Genomic DNA, 21,735 nt, shown 5'->3' with positions numbered 1-21,735 from the left:
TGTTAAGATTCTGAGTAATCTAGGGATTGGGGATTTAGCTCAGTGGTAGAGTGGAGTGCTCGCCTAGCAAGCACAAGGCCCTGGGTTCGATCCCCAGCTCAAAAAAACAAAAGAAAAAAAAGATTAAAAAAAAAAAAGATTCTGAGTAATCTAAAGGGGCCAGGGAGCATTGTCATGTCAAGCAAGAGAGGATTTTCAACTTTGATCAGAGTAAGGCAATAAACCAAAATGTGAATGATAGAAGACCCAAGCAGAACAAAAGGGTGTGGGGAAAAGCAACAGTAGGTACTAAAGACAAACAAGGCAGAAAAGTAACTTTAGAAAGTCTCACTACTTTATTCAGCGGAGGGGACTTCCAAGACATGGATTGAACTTAGCCCCTTGTGGACTGGGAAATAGCTTCAGAGACAAGATTCCTTTGAATAGAATGGATGGGGCTCTACTTAGCAGAGGGAGAAAGCCCAAAAACTATCAAGATGGTAATAGCAAGTGTGAATGTCAGAGTTACCCAGGAAAAACAGTCAACATTGCATTTAAGTCCTTTGGTCAGACTTGAAAGGCTTTCATTGTGCTGAGATCACTGACAAGCATTTACCCAGCAGAGTTCTTGCCTCCTTCTGGGACTCATGGAGGAAGGGAGACTCCTTTTCTTCCCAGAAGGCAAATCAGGGAACTTGGGTAGTGACAGAGCTTTTCTTTTCTTTCTTTCTTTTTTTTTTTTTTTTTTTTTTTTTGGTTTTTTGAGACAGGGTTTCTCTGTGTAGCTTTGCACCTTTCCTGGATCTCACTTGGTAGCCCAGGCTGGCCTTGAACTCACAAAGATCTGCCTCCCCAGTGCTGGGATTAAAGGTGTGCACCACCACTGCTGGCTGACAATATGCTTTTCAATAGAGAGGACAGGAAAGTGTCTCATCCTGTCCTTCATTAACACACTGAGAGGGTTTTAAAGCAGGCCTATCAGATGGGGATCCCTCTATGTTTTGTATATTAAGTCTTTTTTGTTGTTTGTTTGTTTTGTTTTGTTTTTCCTGGCCGTGGCTGTCCTGGAACTCACTCTTATACCAAGCTGGTCTGGAACTCAGAAATCCACCTGCCTCTGACTCTGGAGTGCTGGGATTAAAGTCATATGCCACCACCTCCCAGCTTATGTTAAGTTTTAAGTATGTGTGTGTGTGTGTGGGGGGGGTATCTTTTGGTTGGCATCTGCAGCCATGAGACAGAATAAGGGAGAAATTCAAAATATGCTAGTCACTATATTAAATACTTTACATTCCTTGCACTTACTCTATGGCTAGTAAAAGATAGGGCTTACCAAAACCATTGTACAGACATGAAGCATGCAGCTCAGAGAATTTGTTAACTTGCACGGCTGGTAAGTGAGAGTATCTTCCACAATATAAGGTAATCAAAACTGTAGTATTTCACCCCTCCCAACCTGAGATTGCCTTTATGCTTCCAAATTCCTTCTTGTTCCTGTTATTGTGAATGTTATAGCTTATCATGGAAGCACAAAGCTTGAGTCTAGGGCCGCATCCTACACAAAACAGATACACTCTCTGTATTCAAACTACTGGATATGATAGCCAATGAAAGCAGTAAAATCAGCAAGATAAATGTGAGAGGGTTGTTTGGATGTGCTCATTTCACTTTGGAGCAAACATCTCACACTACCACAGCAGGCTGGCCTCAGGATCTATTGAATGCTCCTACCTCCACTTCCTGAGTGCAAGGGTTAAAAACAGGAAGCAGAACTCCCTGTTCACTGTGAAGTATGAAGAAAAATAAACAATATATGACGTAGTTATAGGATTATATAGATTTGTGATGTCTAAGGCTTCAAAAGTTCATGTCATTTGCAGGAAGGTAGATGGCACTGGGGATCATGGTTTTAAGTGCTGTAATGTTTTCCAAAATCAAATAACCACATTTTCTTTCACACTAAAAATATATATTTTAAAAAAAAACTTGCCGGGCGGTGGTGGCACACGCCTTTGATCCCAGCAATCTGGAGGCAGAGCCAGGTGTAAGTTCGAGGCCAGCCTGGTCTACAGAACGAGATCCAGGACAGCCACCAAAACTACACAGAGAAACCCTGTCTCAAAAAAAAAAAAAAAAACAGAAAAAAAAAAATCTTAAAGATAGGAGGAGGACTGATTGGGGAAAAGGTGATAGGAAATGGGGGTTCATAAGTATTAACATACAACATGTGTAGTTTTACAGTTAATTTTTGCTAAAATACAAATAAATGAATAAAGCAAAAATAAGGCTTGATGGGTGTGGTGAAACACACTTGTAATCCTAGCACTGGAGAGGAATAGGCAGGAGGATTAAGAATTTGGGGGGGGGTTGGGGATTTAGCTCAAATGGTAGAGCACTTGACTAGCAAGCGCAAGGCCCTGGGTTCAATCCTCAGCTCAAAAAAAAACAACAAACAAACAAAAAAAAACCTTCGGGTCAGTGAGTTTGAGGCTACTCTGGGCCTTGAATCTGTCTTTTTAAAAAAGGCAAACCAAGTGGATCTCTGTGAGTTTGAGGCTTGCCTGGGCTACAGAGTGAGTTCCAGGAAAGACGCAAAGCTACAGAGAAAAACCCTGTCTCGAAAAACCAAAAACAAACAAACAAACAAATAAATAAATAAATAAATAAATAAAAGCAAAACAGAGACTGAACCACCACCTGCCTGAGAGGCCTTCCTTGTATCTACTAATTCCCTTTTATTTCAAATACACCCAACGGTCTCAGGGAATTTCCATTGTACCTTACAGTATTATTAACAGTCTGAATAAAAGCCACCACATACTCATTAGTCTTAAGCCTAAATCCCTAAGGGATACCAAAAGTCATTGTCTAATGGAATTGAAATAGAATGCATAGATGAGGCAATTAGGACCACTTCCATCAAGGGCTAGATGGATAACTCCTCAGTTAAGAGCATTTGTTTGTTTCCCAGGGACCCATATGGAGATTCATGACTGTGTAACTCCAGTTCTAAGAGCTCCTACATCCTCGTCTGACCTTGTTGGGGACCATACATGCACATGGATGTACATACCTGCAGGCAAAACATTCATGCACATGAAATAAACTAAATAATTTTTTAAATTAAAAAATACTAACATAAGCCAGGCAGCGGCAGCACACGCCTTTAATCCCAGCACTCAAGAGGCAGAGCCAGGCAGATCTCTGTGAGTTCGAGGCCAGCCTGGTCTACAGAATGAAATCCAGGACAGGCACCAAAACAACACAGAGAAACTCTGTCTCGAAAATAACAATAAATAAATAAATAAATAAATAAATAAATAAATAAATAAAAATAAAACCTTTTTTTTGCTTCAGATGGAGAGTCTTTAGAGGGAGGGAACACAGGATTCAGAATCTATTCTGTTGAGTCAGCATGGTAAGTTTCTGGTGTGCTCCCCAGCTCTGTCTTGATGGTCACAAGTAGCCTAACAGGATGTTATGAGCCCCAGATTTGCAAGAGAGAGGTCTTGGTCAAAAACAGTAAAGTTGGGGCACCCCGAGTACTGATGAGAGAGGTTTTTCCCCAAACTAAGGAGGCGCCATTCAGCCTTTGCTGTTAGACTAAAGAACGTCCAGAAGGGAGTGCCAAGTGAGACTTTCCCAATGGACTGAGGGAGGTGTGCGCTTGCCAGATCCTATCAACTGACCGAGGGGGAGCATGCCTTTGCCTAGGCCCAGTCAACAGACATAGTGAGATGTGCGCTTGCCCAGATCCTATCAGCTGACTGAAGCGGGTGAAAACTTCACTTAGGAGGTCTGTGATTCAGGTCAGTACTACGAAGAATTTCTAGCTCTACTAGACCACTCACTAAAAGTGGAGAAGTGGGCTAGGGGGCTATCAAAAGACTCAACTCTGGGCTTGGGGATTTAGCTCAGTGGTAGAGCACATGCTTAGCAAGCTCAAGGCCCTGGGTTCGATCCTCAGCTCCAAAAAAAATAAATAAATAAATAAAAAGACTCAACTCTGTTTCCTATTGGTCTGGGTATTAGCCATTTAGTTTATGCACATCTAGACTTCTATAAGAACTAAGCAAGGTGAATGCTATATTTGAAGGTGGAGGCCGCAAGTCCTTATAGGGAGGATTCTTGCTCCTCTGAATTCACTCTGTGAAGCCCATGAACAGGAATTTGGCATGCTCCTCATTTCTGCCCAGAAGGACACAGCAAATAGCCTAATAGAATACAGTGGGTGGGAACCCTAGTTCTGATACAGGGAGTTCTTGTTGAAAACCAAAGTAAAGCCAAGAGGCCCTTGTGAGGATGAGAGTAGAGGAGTTGTTCCCTAAACAAAGATTCTCACAAATCTGCTAGGCTGAAAGGCTTCAGCCATGAGCACCATGGGAGTCTTGCCTATGCTTCCTCATGGGAAGCATATGGCTTCCTTTGGAGGCTGGGGGACTTCAATCAGTATAGTGAGGTATCCTTTGGGTTTACCAGTGCACAACTTAAAAGAGGAGATGTCAAAAGACCCAACTCCATTTTCAGTCCTGTGGGGGACCCAGAGAAAGCTGTTCTCTTTTGTAGTGTATCTGAATTTTCACTCAAAAGACCGTAGAAGGAGAGGAAGATGTTTGTGGCTGTCGAACTTGTGTTGGTAGAAGGAGGGATCCTAGGATGCAGAAAAATCATTCAGTAGACAGAATTCCATGACAGTAGACAGAATTCATTTGTTCCTGGAGAGTCACAGAAAACATAATGGAATGTAATGGGTAGGCTACTGGTTCTGCAAGGGAGGGGTCTTGTTCAAAATCAATTGAGAAACTGACTGGTGTGAAGGACACATGCACAAATTAGGGAGTCTCAGAGAGTCATATATCTCCTATCACATCTGAGAATCTTTACAGAGGTTAGCCTGTTGAGGCTTGAAGTGATTACTCCTAATGGTGACCAAAGAAAGTCAAGACTTCATTTCAAGTTTACATTACTCAGGTTAGAACACAGAATTCCTAGCACTTCTTGATATGCTGAGGACCTAAAAAGCATGGATTCTACAATATTAGGGTTCCTTAGCAACACATCCCTGTTGTCAGTATGGAGAAAACCTGGGCAAGAGTAGCACGATGTAGGTCATCCTCATTTATTTTGTGAGTCCAGGCCTTGCATTTAGGAGGTCAGTTCCATCCTCATAATCTGTAGGGTCCCAATGAATCTGTCCCCTAGGGCCACCCCATCTCTGTGTGGCCCCAGTAAACCTGTCACACTAAGTTTTTCACAGAAAGTCTCAGAAAGGAAAGTGTTATCTAACAGAGCAGCCAGTGGACTCAGTGTGCCGAATACTTCTGGGCATTAAGTAGAGACAAGTTGAAGGTCTTCCATCCTAATTGGAGGATCTATCTCCAGTCCAAACAGAAACACAGAGCGGTATCCCTACACTCATTTCTCTGAGGCTCCAGACAATGGGTATTTTTTTCTGATTCCCCTGTCCAAGACCTTGTGAACTGGTGGGTTATCAAGGTTGGAGACATGAATGATGACTGAAGAAAGAAAGTGTACAAAAACAAGCTTTCAATTATTCTACTTAGTCAAGGGCATCTCCAGAAAAAGGTCCGTAGGTGTCAGTTTCTTTACTCCAAGAGTGATTAAGTTACATTTATTTTACACCCCAGTTCTCCACAGGAGACCCCAAACATTACCAGACTCTAGGTCAAGATCCTAAAAGAAGACTTGTACTAATTAATTCTACCAGAAAGAGGCCATGACAGAATCCCTTCTCCCATACCTGGTTTACAACTCTGAGGAGCCTAGTTGTGGAGATCAATTGTGTGTATGCATCCTTTTTTTTTTTTTTTTTTTTTTGTGATCGTAGCCTACCAAGTCTCTAAGGTGAGGTGAGGAGCATCAGGTCCTTCCTAAAGACACAGTGAGGACCTTGAATGAAGACTGAGGACCTCAGCGAGCCTGTGTCAGCTCTTAGAACTGAGTGATCCATAGAAAGTGTTGAGGGCTCAGGCGTTCTTTCATTTCATCTTTGGGGCCCAAGGAAGTGTTGGGGGGCATTAAATGGAGTTATAAAAATAAGGGCAGCACAAGAAAAGGGCCAGGCACTGCTAGCAGTTTGAGGTGAGAATAGCACTGGCTTTGAAGCTGAGAGATCTTCTCCCTCCCCCCCAGAGGAAAGGGGTTCCACCAGATAAGCCTGCCACCACCACTTGAATTCTCAGTGCACAGCAAGCAGGGAGAGCAGGCTGCAGTCAAAAGCACACTTCAGTTTCCTAATGTTATCAGAGGACAGGCTGACCAGAACCGGTGCCCGCTGACTTCTTAGGACAGTACTTTCTCCGAACCCTGAAAAGGTGGGCTCCTTAAAGCCAAGAGTTATGTCTGTGTCTATGTTGGAGGTACTTATGCAATCCCATTCTCTTTCCAGATGACTGCATCACTGGCTTGCTAACCTACACTCCTGCTTTATTGTCCCTGAAAAAGATCATCATGCCTCGGGGTCAGAAGAGTAAGTTCCAAACTCGAGAAAAATGCCACGAGACTGAAGGTGAGACCCAAGATTGCCAGAGTGTTCAGGCCCCTACAATAGAGGAGAAAAGCTCTCTACCTCCATCTTCTCCTTATTTGGGGGATACTACCTGTAAAAAATCAGCTTGTAGGCTACAAAGCACTTCCAAGGTGCCTCAGAGAGCCTTTTCTACCACTGAGTCTAAGAGTGTTTATCCTACAAGATCATATAAAGGAGGTAACTACAGAATTAAGAGAAAACAAGATTCTTTCAAGGCCTCATCCTCCACTATGAAGCCCACTAGAAGCTCTCTCAATGGCACAATTCGAGTGGTAGTGAAGTACATGATGCAGATGTATAAAATGAAAAAACCCATTCTGAAAGCAGATGTGTTGAAGGTGATCACCAAAGAGCATAGAAAACGCTTCTTTGAAATCCTCAAAAAAGCTTCTTTCAACATAGAGGTGGTGTTCGGTGTGGACTTAAAGGAAGTGGATTCTACAAAGCACTCCTACATCCTTGTCAGCAAAATGAATCTCCCTAACAATGGCACTGTGACTAGAGGCAGGGGACTTCCCAAGACTGGCCTGTTAATGAATCTTCTAGGTGTGATATTCCTGAAAGGAAACTGTGCCACTGAGGAAAAGATCTGGGAATTCCTGAATAAGATGAAAATATATGATGGAAAGAAACATTTCATTTTTGGGGAACCCAGGAAGCTTATCACTCAAGATTTAGTGAAGCTTAAATACCTGGAGTACCGTCAGGTGCCTGACAGTATTCCTGCAAGCTATGAGTTTCGGTGGGGCCCAAGATCTCATGCTGAGACAAGCAAGATGAAGATCCTGGAGTTTTGGGCTAAGATCAACCGCACAGTTCCCAGTGCCTTCCAGTCCTGGTATGATGAGGCTTTGAAAGATGAGGAAGAAAGAGCTGGAGCTGCAGTTATACTCGGTGACACATTAATCCACGGCAATTAAATGTTCCACAGCCATGTCAAACAGGTCCTCCCACATCTGGGGAAGTTAGAGCGTTTTGATTTTACTTTGTAGTTCAAGAGGGCAACTACTGAAAGAGGTAGTGAAGGACTGTTTGTAGCTAGAGGGAAGGTGGTGAATAGCTTTGTGTTCCTGTTCTGTATGGGCAGTTTGGAAAATTATCTTCATTTTGTTTAATTTTAATTTTCTCAAATGTTCTTTTTAATCTATCAATATGATTCATTCAATAAAACTATATTGTTCACACGTTCATCAGTGTTAAAAGAAAGTTTCATTATAAAAGAAATTAGCGAAGCTTTTATTAGCTAATTATCTACTTCAAGATAAGATAGACTTGTGAAAACATTTCTCTAAAATTAATTTAAAATAATTCTACAGTAAAATATATGAAATGGAGAAATAGAAAAACAGTAATGTGGTTAATATTTACATTAAAACTTTTTCTCTGGGCCTGGAGAGATGGCTCAGAGGTTAAGAGCACCGACTGCTCTTCCAGAGGTCTTGAGTTCAATTCCCAGCAACCACATGGTGGCTCACAACCATCTGTAATGAGATCTGGTGCCCTCTTCTGTATACATAAAATAAACAAAATATTTTTTAAAAAGCAGTTAAACCTAAAAAAAAAAAAAACACCACTTTTTCTCTGTATTTAATAAATGAGTTAAATAAATTGTCTTTGGTTTATTTACCTGGGAGAAGGTTGAATAGGGGAAACAATATAATCAAAATTTATTGTATGAAAAAATTTTAATTAAAAAATGTGGACTTAAGTAGTATTCAGTTAGGCCCAGATGCTCATATACTTATCTGTTCCATAAACTTCATTTGACCATATTCTCTTAGAAAACTCCATGGAAGAGAATATGGTCAAATGATGTCCTGGTGCAAGTCTGGAGTTTGGTCTGTAGATGTAGTTTGGGAGATGTAGAAGATTAGAGAGGGTGTATGGGATGAAGCAGACTCACCTGGTGAAGGATGTGCAGGCTAATGACTGAGTTAACGGGTTGGATGTGGCTCAAAAGGGGCCTTTAGATTGGGAGTAGGTAGGGCATTTCCTGGACGCTGGAAAAATCTGTTCAAGATCTGATTTGGCCAAGAGGTTGTACATGGTATCAGCAGATCTTGGCAAAAGTATAGACTTTGGGGACAACTCAGGCAGGGGTGAGCAGACTAAGACAAGAAGATCCTAGGCTAGATCTTGGGCATTGGGGAGGGTGCATGCAGGAGAGAATGAGCTGGTCATACTCAGCTACACCCTGGGGTTAGGATCCTGATAATTTTTTCCAAAGAGAGATTTAGTGGCTAATCCACTAGATTGAAATACATAAGTAAAGCAAAAAAAATTTGAGATAACAGAGGAGAGAATAAAAGAGAGAAAATATTGGTAAAACCATGATTACATCTGCAAGTCAGATAATGCCATCATCCTGCACAATTTTCTTTTTAAAAATTATAACATTTTCAATGTAAATTTATGAGTCTAAGTCTGACTTGTAATGAAAAAAGAAAGCGGGGCAGTGGTGGGGCATGCCTTTAATCCCAGCACTCGGGAGGCAGCAGTAACAGATCTGTGCTTGAATCTCTCTCGTACTGAATTATCAGAAAGTGTCATTTAATAATATGAGCATTTTACTAGACAGGCGGGGCAGCAGTGGCACACGCCTTTAATCCCAGTGCTCCGGAGGCAGAGGCAGGCGGGTCTCTGTGAGTTCGAGGCCAGCCTGGTCTACAAAGCGAGTTCCAGCAAAGGTGCCAAAGCTACACAGAGAAACCCTGTTTTGAAAAACCAAAAGAAAAAAAAAAGAAAGAAAAGAACAAGCCTGTGTTTTTCTAAAGAAGCATGTGTTCAAGGTCCCTTCCTGTGTTATGATTTTCCTATAGTACAGAGGAACTGGTCAGTCTTAGGAATTTGGTGTTTCCCAGTGAATCTGTGATATAGCAACATGAATAAAAGTTATCAGATCCCTATAAGAATACAAGATAAATAACATGCTAGGCAGGGCTGTTGGCTAGAGGATCACCTACCCCAACAGTAAAGATTTTCAGGGTCTGTCGTACCCAAAGTAAAATTGCCTTACATCAGTAGAGGGAGAGTCTTAAATCAATGAGAAATTGTATACAATAATTAGGAAGTGGAGAAACACTCACCCAGACCAATGTGGTTCCTCATATCCTGACCCTGTGGTCAGCTCACAGTTTCCACACAGCCTTAACAGAGTGGGGCTGATTTCTTATTCAGAGGTGTCTGGAAGATGAAGACCTTGGCCTCAGGCTTGGGTGACTCAGACCTTGAGATGGAGGGTTTTCAAGGTATAGCAGGTAGAAAGTGAATGCTCTGAGTAGTGCTAAAACTATCAAGCTTCTATCAGTGAGACCCCCATAGAATTTTCTCTCAGACTTTAGAGATTTTGGGCATCAATATAAGTAAAAAACACCTCACACTCTGCTTAGCAAAAGTATGGTCCTACTGTGAATTAGATTTAGGCTCCTGAGTTAAGAGTCCCAATGAGAATTCCAACATAAAACATAAATCTGGAGCGAACCTCAGGATCATACAGGGATCCTGGGCTCCAGCTCCACCCCTGCCCCAGCTCCAGCCCCGACCAAAAGAAGAGCCAGAACGGCGAACGTGTACACTCTATATGCTTTTATTACAAGACTACCGAGCATAGGAGGGAAATCCATCATCTGGTAATTACATCTAAAGCACAGATATTTGAGAAAAAGAGAAAAAACTGTTTCATTAAATTATATGATTAAACCATGACCAAATAGAAAATTTATATAATAAAGCCAGGAAAAGAGTTGTTTAAAAAAAAAACATAAATCTGTCTGCTACTTCTGTATATTGGTGTGTGATAGATGTGTGAGGAGGTCAGAGGTCAACTATGGTTGTTGTTTGTTGTCAGGCACTAGCCACTTTTTTTGAGTCCTCAGGGCTTCTTACTGGCCTAGAACTTGCCAAGGAGGCTAGGCTGGCCAGCCAGCAAGGCCCTGGGATCTGCGTGTTTCTGCCAGCCCAGCGCTAGGATTACAAGGACACACCACTGCATTTAGCTTTTGGGAACTGAAATCAGGGCCACATGCTTTCACAGCAAATGCTTTGCTGACTGAGATGTCTCTTTAGCCCTTGTCTGCCACATCTTAAAAATCAAGGATGTTTGTGGACTGATAAGGCAGTCACCTTCATTTTCATGAATGAGGACTACATAAAAGGTGCAGGGATATATATATATATATATATATATATATATATATATATATGTGTGTGTGTGTGTGTGTGTGTGTGTGTGTGTGTGTGTGTGTGTGTATGTATGTTACTTTAGGTCAAGCAATAGGAAGAAGTCCCAGACCCTTCTAAACATCAAATAAAGTACAGTGAAGGAGAATTGAGATGACAACTCACAAATGAGTATATGAGAAAACAAATGGCCTGGTCCCTTGGCCTGTTGCATTCACTCCTTAAATTCAAGAGAAAAGAATGAAACTGGCTTTCATATGAGTTTTTAGAAACTGACTTTATTTTAGAGCAGTTTTAAGTTTACAAAAAAAACCTGAGTGAAATGTACAGAGTTCCTATGCAACTTCTGTTCTTAGACATGCACAACCTCCCTGATATCAACATCCCACACCATAGTGGTACATTTGTTAAATATGTCTTTACGTATCATTACATCACATCCTAAAGTCTATAGTTTAGGTTATACTTCATTCTTGGTGTTGTATATTCTGTGGTTTTTGACAAATTCCCAGTATATAATCAGAATTAATCACTATAGCACTATTTCACTGAAAAATCCTTGTGGTTCCTTATGTTCATGTCATACTTCCCTCTGAGTGCTAGTTACTGCCAATATTTTACTGTCTCCACAGTTTTGTCTTTCTCTAGAATGTCATATAAAACATTCACCATGTGTATTCTCCATATTGATTTCTTTCACTAAGTAATATATATAAGTTTCTTCTGTATATTTTCATGCTTTAATAGCTCATTCATTTTTTAAAAGAAAACTCAGCTTGTGGACCCTTTATCACACAAAATTTGTTCAAGTTATGCCCAGTTAAAGTAGTAAGGCCACAACTAAAGGGCAGGGCTTTAGTTTTAGTGACATAGTCAGAATGCACCACACTTTATCTGTCTGATCACAAACTGACAAGCATCTTGATTGCTACTAATTTGGGCAACTATGGATAAAACTGCTATAAACCATTATGTGCAGATTGTTGCATAGATGTTAAGTTTTTTACTTGTTTGGGTAAATATCGAGTAGCATAATGGTTGTATTCTATAGCAAAAGTCTGAATGGTTTTGTAGGAAACTTACAAATTGTCTTCCAAAATGATTGTGCTGTTTTGCATCCTCACCAGTGATGAATGTGGGTTCACGTTGCACAGTCTTGATGCCTGCATCATCTGCACTTCAGCCCACATTCTTGTCATCTCTCTCTGACCAGTCATCTTGTCTCATGATGAATAGGGTCACGTCCATGCTTGTGAGAAACACCACAAGGCCCAAGCTGAATTCCAGTGTCTCCAAGTGGCCCCCAACTCCCCCTCTTTCTACTTTCCTGTTTTAGGGGATATTCCCAAAGCAGAGATGTTATTGACATGTTCTAGTAGCCTCAGAAACTTTTGCCTACCACCAAGGTTTTCCATTGTCAGAGTTTTGGATTTGGGCCCTTCTAATAGACGAGTAGTGGAAATGCATTTTTGTTTTAGTTTGAGGTGTCTAGTGGCATGTGATGTCAGGACATACATACTTATGTATATTCTGTATCTTTTGCTTAGGCATCTTTTCAGATCTTTCCCCTATTTTTACATTGAATTTTTGTCATTTAGTTTCTGATATTCTTGAATATTTTGAAACAGCCTTCTATCAGCTATGTCTTTAGAAAATTATTTCTCCAAGTTTGTGAGTTGTTTTCTCATTCTTTTTATGATACTTTTTTTTTTTGCTAGGGAAGGAATATACTTTAATTCTGTGAAGGTAATGTATCACTTGCTTCATGGATGCACATCGTGTTTTGCCTTAGGTCTAGAGGAAAGGAGATCGTTAGTCTTAATGTGCAGTCATCGGTGAATAAGTGAGACCATGGCCCTGCAGGGTGTTCAGATGAGGACATTGAATAAGGCTTACTCGGGGCCTGAGGAGCCCAGGGCAGGCATGCTCTATCTACGGAGCTATCATCATTGCATGTTCCTTGGTAAGGATGGTTGAATGATTCACCTTTATTCTTCCTCGTATGAGTATAGAGAGAGACCTTCTTTGTGAGGGAGACAATGAGGATGGCACTCCTTTTATTTCCTTGTCATTATTAGTAAATATTTTTGTACATAATAACGGTACCCTTATAACATTTATATATGCATAAAATGTAGGTCAATCATGTATAAAATGTATATTACTTATATCCGTTCTCCATTCATTTGTTCTTGTCTCATTCACCATCCTCATGATCTCCTTTATCCCCAGTATTCCCCTTCCTACTTTCATGTCGTCTTTGTAGTCTAGATTTTGTATGAAAGGAAACATTTGGTGTTTGTCTTTCTGAGTCTGACATACCTTTTTTTTTTTTTTTTTTTCTCGAGACAGGGTTACTTTGTGTAGTTTTGTGCCTTTCCTGAAACTCACTTGGTAGCCCAGGCTGGCCTTGAACTCACAGAGATCTGCCTGCCTCTGCCTCCTGAGTGCTGGGATTAAAGGCGTGCGCCACCACCGCCCGGCCCATATCTTTTAAGATTTTGATGTTGGAGCACTTTATAGGGTTTTGTTGTTATTTGCAACAGTGAGGAATCACTCTAGTGTCCCATGCACTAAGAAAACAATCTACCACTGAGCTGTAGTTTCAGCATTCCCGGGAACTTTAAAGTATGAACTTCACAGCCAGGCATAGTAACATACACCTGTAATCCCAACACTTGGGAAGCTTAAGTGGGAGGTCTGTGAATTTTAGGTCAAATTGGGCTACATAATGAAATTCATCTCAATAAACAACCCACAGAAAGAAAACGTCAGTCTTGAGCTGCAATGGAAGGAGAGCCAGGTCCTGACAAGCGTTAACATGAAAATACTGAAGTCAAACTTAAAGAAACATCTGTACTATTGAACAGGGGCTATGTCCTGCTGTCTCGGCAGTGAAAAATAGGTACAGTAGTGGGTTGTAGCCTAAAAAAGACAACTTGACCTACTGCATTATCAGTGTACAAACTGAATAAGACAAACAGGTCAGTTGGATACCTAGAACAATGCTTACCCTGAAACATACAGAAGCTTCCTAAAAGATGAAATGATATCTTCTTGATGCAAGTGCTCATATTACCTCACTGTTTTCTATCAGGACGACTGCATCACCTGCTCTCTTCTTTTTTTTCACTTTAAATAATTTCATATTTTTATTTATTCTTTGATAATTTCATATTGGTATACAATTTCTTTTGATCAAATCCACTTTCCCTCTCCACTTTACCCCAGACATTTCCCAACTCGTTACCCTCTGAACTTCAAGTCTTTGTTTTTTTAAATAATCCACTGAGTATTATTATTATTATTGTTGTTATTATTTTGGTTTTTCGAGACAGGGTTTCTCTGGGTAGCTTTGCACATTTCCTGGAACTCACTTGGTAGCCCAGGCTGGCCTGGAACTATTATTGTTGTTGTTGTTGTTGTTATTATTATTATTATTATTATTATTATTATTATTTTGGTTTTTTGAGACAGAGTTTCTTTTCTCTGTATAACAGCCTTGGCTGTCCTGGAACTCACTCTGTAGACCAGGCTGGCATTGAACTCACAGAGATCTGCCTGCCTCTGTCCCCAGAGTGCTGGGATTAAAAGTGTGTGCCACCACCACCCTCCCATATCTCCACCTCCCCATTCTCTTTTTTTTTCCTTTTCTTTTTTTTTTTTTGAGACAGAATTTCTTTGTATATCCCTGGCTGTCCTAGAGCTACCTCTGTAGACCAGGCTGTCCTCAAACTCACCAAGAGCCACGTGCTCTGCCTCTTGGAGTCTAATTATTGTTACACACATAGATTATCCACTGAATAATTCTCTAGTTTGTGGTTTTCTTTCTTTAGAGACAGGGTCTCACTGTGTGCAGTTTTCTTGCCTTGATCTTCCTAGTGCTTGGCTTTCAAGACATGTGCCGTTATGCTCAGTCCAACTTCATTTCTTGATCTGTAAAATGGTGCTTTCCTGAAAGGGCTTTTCGTAATGTGCTTCGAACAGTGCCTAGGGCACAGATGATGTGTTAGTTATCTAGCTAGCTTTGGTGGCATGTTTGTCAGAAGGTAGAGAGGGGAGCATTGATAGTACATCTTTAGCTACACGGTGAGTTTGAAGCCAGCATGGGCTACATGAGACTTTGTCAAAGAAGGAAGAGGAGAAGGAGGAGGAGGAGTCGGAGGAGGAGTCGGAGGAGGAGGAGGAGGAGGAGGAGGAGGAGGAGGAGGAGGAGGAGGAGATTTCAGCTGTTGTAAAACTGAATGTGCTTTTACAAATGCCTATGGCTTCTGGTTGCAGTCAGGCGAGAGGGAAACGGTACAAGCGCAGCATGCAGATGCTATGCTCTTGCTAGTCTAGAGCCTCAGGTCCTTTTCCATGCACACATCCTTCTGAGCTTAGTCAACACCTTGGGCAGATCCTGATGGCCCTGCTCTATCAGGCAGCTTTGAATATTAAAAACCATCTGTCTCTAGACATCCTTGGGGATGGAGAATAGCTGAATGTTTTAAATGACTGAGGGCACTGAGAGATCCAGGTCTCCTTCCTTTGCTACTAGCCAAATAGGTATCCCTTGGGCACTGTCTTCTCCCTCTAATGGTTTATGGATACAGTCTAGCTTGAGTGCATTCTCCCCAAAGCCTAGCCATAGGAATCTACCTGCTTCGTCTTTCAGTAACCAGTTGTCATGAAAGATATGGAGCAGCCAGGTTCTTTTGTGTCTCTCTATGCTCTGCTAGTGTTCAAGGTAAAGTCCAAAGTTTAACCAGAAAAAGACCATGTGGCAAATTGGTCTTTTATTTGTGCTCAGTGATGTCAGTGGATTCTGAGGACAAGGAGCTATCCACAGACACCCCATGATGCCAGTTGAAGGCCTCATAGATTAGTGGTACCCCTTTGGGTCTACAGCCTCAAAAAAGGATGGCATCAATAGAAACACCCTGTGGGGATTCCCAGGCTGGGTCCACAATGGGAACCAGCACCCAGGTTCACAGGTTTCCTTGTTAGCAGGTTTCTAGAGCTTTCCTAGTCAGGAAGATTTGGTGACATCAGGTGGAAAAGACTGGTCAATGCTTCCCCAGTACACACCACCATCACTGATCTCAGCCACATGTGGTATATACATATAATCTAAGAAATAAAGCTTGCCTGAAGATCATAGCACAGAGCTAGCCACAGAGTTAAACACAGTGGTCAGACAGTGGGGGCACACACACCTTTAATCCTAGCACTCGGGAGACAAGGCCACACTGGACTACATGAGACTGATGTAGTCTAGGAGAGAAACCGAGCCAGGTAGTGGTGGCACACACCTTTAACCCCAGTATTTGGGAAGCACACACGCCATTAATCCAGCACTAGGAAGGTTGAGATAGGAAGTGAAATGGCTGGACCGAGAAAGTCATATAAAGAGTGAGGAGACAGGAACTAGAGCCTTTTCAGCTGAGGACTCAGAGGCATTCAGTCTGAGGATTTGTGGAGTTGGTGAGATGAGATGTGGCTGTAACTTTTTCTGTCTCTCTGAACTTTTAGCATTTACCCCAATATCTGGCTCCAGGTTTTTATTAATAGAGCATTTAGGATTCATGCAACAGTCACATTGGTGAAAAGAGTGTTACTCTGGATCGTGGCCAGGCTATTGGCATTGCTGGTGGCAGAGGTACCAGGGCCCTTGTGAAGAAGCCATTCTCAGGGTTGATGGTCCAGAGCTGAGCTTCACTGTTAAACCTCATTCAGGTGATGACATTACCCCAAACTCTCTGCTTTCCTGCCTGTCAGTGCAGACTGCACCCTAGACAGATTATTCCCGATGTAGTTAGTCACTGAGGAGCACAGCTGCCATATAACACTTCTTTTATTCTCTCCCTTCATGTGATGTTTCCTGATGATAACTAGTGATGGCATTTCAAGGATCTTCTTAAAACTCCATTCACGACCACTGTTGCTGCAGGTGCTTAACATACAGGATAATGAATGTGCCAAGAGCCAACATGGTGAAAGTGTGAGTTCCTCTAAGGTCCCAACCTTCACTGAGAGCTCAAACAAAGGTCTTTCTATGTAAGAAAGCAAGGACATTCATGACGTTCTGCCATACAAATGCAAAATGAAAAGGCTGATTATAAGAGAATTAATAATGGATATTTTCAACAAAAAGTACAAAGAGCACCATGTTAGTCTCTTTTCTATTATAGTAAAATACCTGAACTAAAATATCGTATTAAAAAAGATGAATGGTAAAACCAGCATTTTGCCAGCATGTTGGAAGGGTACCATGAAATTACAATATGAGGAATAAATAAAAAGGGAACCGTCAAAGTACAAAAAAAGAAGGCTAAGAGTGTGGTTGGGTAGAATCACCTCCTTATATAATCTACTTTCACAAAAGCTAAATCAAACCAGGGCCAGCATGTATCCCTTTTGAAGGCAATTTACTCATGACTGAATTATTTTGTGCTAGATCCAATCTCTTAAAGGTTCAACCACCTTAGTGATGCCATACTGGGGACAAGCTTTCAGTATATGAACCTTTTGTGGATAATTTTTCAACCACACCCAAATCATAGCGACCACTACTCTGATATTCATAGGAGAACATTCGAGAACATGGAACTAATCTTTGGCCTTGAATTGAAGTGCGTCAGCCCGTTCCTACATACTTGTCACTAAGCTAGACTTTTTCAGTTATGAGAGTCTAATCAGTGGCTTGGGTTTTCTTAAGAATGGGGTTCTTGGGTGTGGGGGTGAGTAGAGGGGTAGCAGAGTCAGTTAAGTGCTTGCCATACAAGCATGAGGACCTGTGTTTAATTTCAAGAACCCATGTTAAAAAGCAAGTATGGTGGCATGTACTTCTAATGGTCAGCCCTGAGGATGCAGAGACAAGAAGATCCTTCTCCAGGGTCTACGGTTCAGCTAGACCTGCTTGCTTGGCATCCTCTACCCCCTTTTAATAGGATACTTTATTTATATCAGACCGACAATCCCTGTATTACACAATGCATTAATTGTACTCTTGTATATTTTTAAAAATTTGGGGCAATAGCAGTATATCCAAGAGGAGTTTTTGTTTTGTTTTGTTTGTTTGTTTTTGGTTTTTTTTGTTTGTTTTTTTTTTTTTTTTGAGACAGGATTTTTCTGTGTAGTTTTGGTGTCTGTCCTGGAACTCGCTCTGTAGACCAGGCTGGCCTTGAACTCACAGAGATCCTCCTGGTTCTGCCTCCCGAGTGCTGGGACTAAAGGCATGCAACACCACCCCCTAGCCCGAGAGGAGTTTTGATGAGGGTCCAGTGATGATGGTGTGCCAGAGGCCAGAGGCCAGAGGGCTTGAACCATTCCAACAAGATACTACACAATAAACATATGTGGGTGGTACTGATTGGACAAAAGGGTATAATGTGTGACACGCTACAGCTCCCAATGCCATTAAGACAAATGAAGAGGTGTTGGAAAGACAGGAAAAACAGCAGTTCGAGGTGGGATTTTGTTGTTGTTGTTTTGTTTTAAATTAATTTGGGGGGGTTCTTTTGGTGAGACATTGCAGCGGTGATGGATGGATAATGAGGGACTGAGAGGTAAGTGGGATTGGGGTGTATGATGTGAAATTCCCAAAGAATTAATAAAGTGACATGTTATACAAAAATCAGATTTTAATAAATAATAGTAATAATAATAAATCTTTTCCCACAAAAACAAGGTGAACAGTTCCTAAGGAATGATACATGAGGTTGGTAACCAGCCTCTGCATTCACAGATGAATTCTGGCTGGTCAGATTAATCTAATGGATGAACTCCATGCCAGTGAAAGATCCTGTCTCAAAAAATCCAGGTTACCAGTGCATGAGGATTGACATTTAAAGCTGACCACTGGTATCTACATATGTGTATACATGCACCTTCATACAACTTATATCTAAAAGCACACACACACACACACACACACACACACACACACACACGAGTCAGAGACAGACAGATACAGAGACAGACACAGAGATACAGAGGGAGAATCTATGATATAAAAAAGGTGGCCAGATACTTCCTAAGAGAAACCACAGAAGAGGATAAAATGTGAAGCATTCCAAATGAGGATTCACATTGGACATCTTCATACTCCTCAGTGGCAGGTAAATATAAGTTTACTGTATGGTGACTAGATGAGGCTGTAGATGCTCATAGCTGAGATTCTAGGCCTAGAACAGAAAATTACTCTTAACAGATATCATGGGACTGTGAATAAACTGGAGGGAATCTTCACCTGGGGCATCATAGAAAATTGTCCTGTGCTCTTTGAGGTTAGAAACTCAGAGGTCACCAGGATGGTGCTTTTTCTATGAACTACGTAGCCCATTCCACTAAAAAGGATATTTAAATTTTCAGGCGTGTGTGTGTGTGTGTGTGTGTGTGTGTGTGTGTGTGTGTGTATGTGTGTCTGGACAAGCTAAGCAGATAGGGATTTTGGGTGATGGCATCCCAGGATATCTATGAATGTGTCCCCAAATGTTTACAGATTTCAACATCATATTGCAAAGTCAAAATGTTAGACACCATTGGATCCAAAGGTCAGATTTGATCTTTAAGTAGAATCCTAGAAGATTTAGCTGGGAAAGACACCTTTACTGAAAGTATGGTTTAATGAGAGAATTTGTTTGTAAATTTTTTTAGAAGTAGGATTTTGAGCTGATTTGTTGTTCCATGTCCTTAGTGTTAAACTTTTTGTCATCTTCTGGATTTAAAAGAAAAAAATCAGGATGTGGAAGGTAGCCAGGCCACCCTGTCTCCCATCTGAGTCTGTGGTCCTACAGCAGCCAGGGTCTGCACTGATGTCTGTGGCTATGTTACCACCTAAGGGCTATGCAGATGTCCGTGGTTTGTGCTGGGGCTTGAAGCCATGTTGACGTCCGTGGGCTGTGCTGTTCCTGGGAGCCATATTTATGTGAGTGATTTATGCTGCCACCTGAGGCTATGATAATGTCTGGGCCTGTGCTGCTCCACAAGGCCATGTCTGGGTCGGTGGTCCTACTGCAGCTGGGATGTCTGTGACCCATGTTACCATTGAAAAGAGCAAGGAAGCTGCTTTTATAGTGATACTGATGACATCAGATGAACAGTTGAGAAAGAAGGACATGAAGGCTTCTGTGGCAACTCCTACCCCCCACTTATCCCAAAAGTAGCAACCTAAAACAGGAAGCCATCAAAGAGAATTCTTAAAAAGTATGATAAGGATAATTAGGTATAGCTCTCCACAATTGATGGCTTCTAGAGACAGTGTGGGAGGAGAAGGACTCAGTTCTATTTAAGGGACAGTATACTGAGAGTTTGACCATGCTCCAGTGAGTATATAGATAACACAAACTGGACTCTTTTTAATTTTTCTATTTATTTTATTTTTAATTTTTGAGGTTGGGAGGTCACAAGAATGGAGGTCAGACATGGGAGGATTGGGAAGTGAGTGTGATCAGTATGCATGATCTGAAATTTCCAAAGAATCAATAAAAAATATTATGTTGAAAAAGTTCATCAGGATGGAATGCTATCCTCTGTGTTTAAAACAACTATAGTAATGGCAGTGATGGCAGGCATCTCTTACAGTCTCAGTGCACTACAGGCATGGTGCCAGGTGCTCTGCATATACTAACTACACACTACCAATCTTGTAAGACCGATCATATGAATTGATCTCACAGATGCACTGCTTAAGGGGCATGGAGTTTGGTAATGTATTCAATGATAAGTTTTAGGCCTCCTGAAGGCCTCTCTGCTGTTGCAACAAACTGAGTCAGACTGAATCAGAAAGCCCAGTTTTAATGGGTAAAGCGTTCCGGGCAATTCCCTGGCCCCCAGAGAGGAGACAGAGACATGAGACTGAAAGAACCATGAGTCTGTTTTCTGAGATGTCGCTTAGATATTCCCTGTGGGAGTCACCCTGAGCCTCTCTGTGTTTGATGGGCTCTGAAGAGGTGGGTTTAGGGATAGAGATGGGGAGGAGAGTTGAGGTGCATCTTCCACCAGACTACTTCCAAACATTCCAGATTCTTGGGGTATAGGGATGCCAGGGTGCCAGGGGTTGAGGTGGGGCTCCCACCCAAACACTCAAGCTCACCCAGCTGGTAAATGACTTAACTGAGCCTGAATTCTTGGTCTGAAGTACTCTAAGAGCCCACTTTATCTCACTTATTCAAGATTGAGCTGACCAGGAACTGCTTCATTTGTTTTCTTCTACTATTTCTAAATATACTTCAGATAACTAAAAAGATGAACTCTAACTAAAATGCTGAATTGGAATACAAAATCAATAAGAATATAAAAAGAACTTAGAAGGGTGGATAAAATAGAGAAAGAGATAATACAATATAATCAATGACATATGCAAAATTGGATAGACTCAAAAGATCCAAGGCTCAGAAAACCATCTGGCTCTATCCTTCTGTGAAGAAAGCAAGTATTTAAGAAGAACCTTTATGTTGTTGGCAAAGAAAACTAACAGATCAATATGTTCTCTGATAAGACAAGATTTATCCTGAGATCCCTGCCATTTTTAACTAGAACATAAATTTAAATTTCATTTAGAGCACAAGTACACAGACAAATATGAAGCAAAACTGAGCAATGAATACCCAGATAATATAAAACCAATAGAGTTCTTTTTGTTTGTTTTGTTTTGTTTTTGTTTTTCGAGACAGGGTTTCTCTGTGTAGCTTTGCACCTTTCCTGGAACTCACTTGGTAGCCCAGGCTGAACTCACAGAGATCCGCCTGGCTCTGCCTCCCAAGTGCTGGGATTAAAGGCATGAGCCACCACCGCCCGGCAAGTATATTCTTATGAACAAATATTTTATTATATTGTTACAAAGGTTAATTGGGAGTTGGCCAAGAGCATTAAATTAATACATTTTAACATTAGTTTCCTTCCATTTCAATTCACCTTTATCATAGTTTTTAAGATCATCATATCAGTTTTAAAAGGTGTTTTTAAAAGATTTTTACTTATTTTTATTTTATGTGTATGGGTGTTTTGCCTACGTGCATATATGCCCACTATGTGTACGACTG

General features: G+C 41.2%; 1 protein-coding gene and 1 pseudogene across 1 annotated transcript; one reads left to right on the top strand and one right to left on the bottom strand.

Annotated features, from left to right (window-relative positions):
- The first annotated feature begins 6,450 nt into the window (after positions 1-6,450).
- LOC118573705 (melanoma-associated antigen B3-like) lies at positions 6,451-7,449 on the top strand. Its single transcript, XM_036174025.1, has one exon. It carries the CDS (start codon positions 6,451-6,453, stop codon positions 7,447-7,449), a length of 999 nt encoding a protein of 332 aa, XP_036029918.1.
- Positions 7,450-15,053: 7,604 nt separating this feature from the next.
- Positions 15,054-16,422, bottom strand: LOC118574681 (annotated as a pseudogene).
- Positions 16,423-21,735: the final 5,313 nt, after the last annotated feature.

The sequence above is a fragment of the Onychomys torridus genome, chromosome X (assembly GCF_903995425.1).
Source record: "Onychomys torridus chromosome X, mOncTor1.1, whole genome shotgun sequence".
Taxonomy (NCBI): Eukaryota; Metazoa; Chordata; class Mammalia; order Rodentia; family Cricetidae; genus Onychomys; species Onychomys torridus.
This window is presented reverse-complemented; position numbering and strand designations above follow the sequence as displayed.

Bases quoted from the DNA above. Each gene is read 5' to 3' on its own strand.
- LOC118573705 (XM_036174025.1), top strand. From the start codon at position 6,451: ATGCCTCGGGGTCAGAAGAGTAAGTTCCAAACTCGAGAAAAATGCCAC.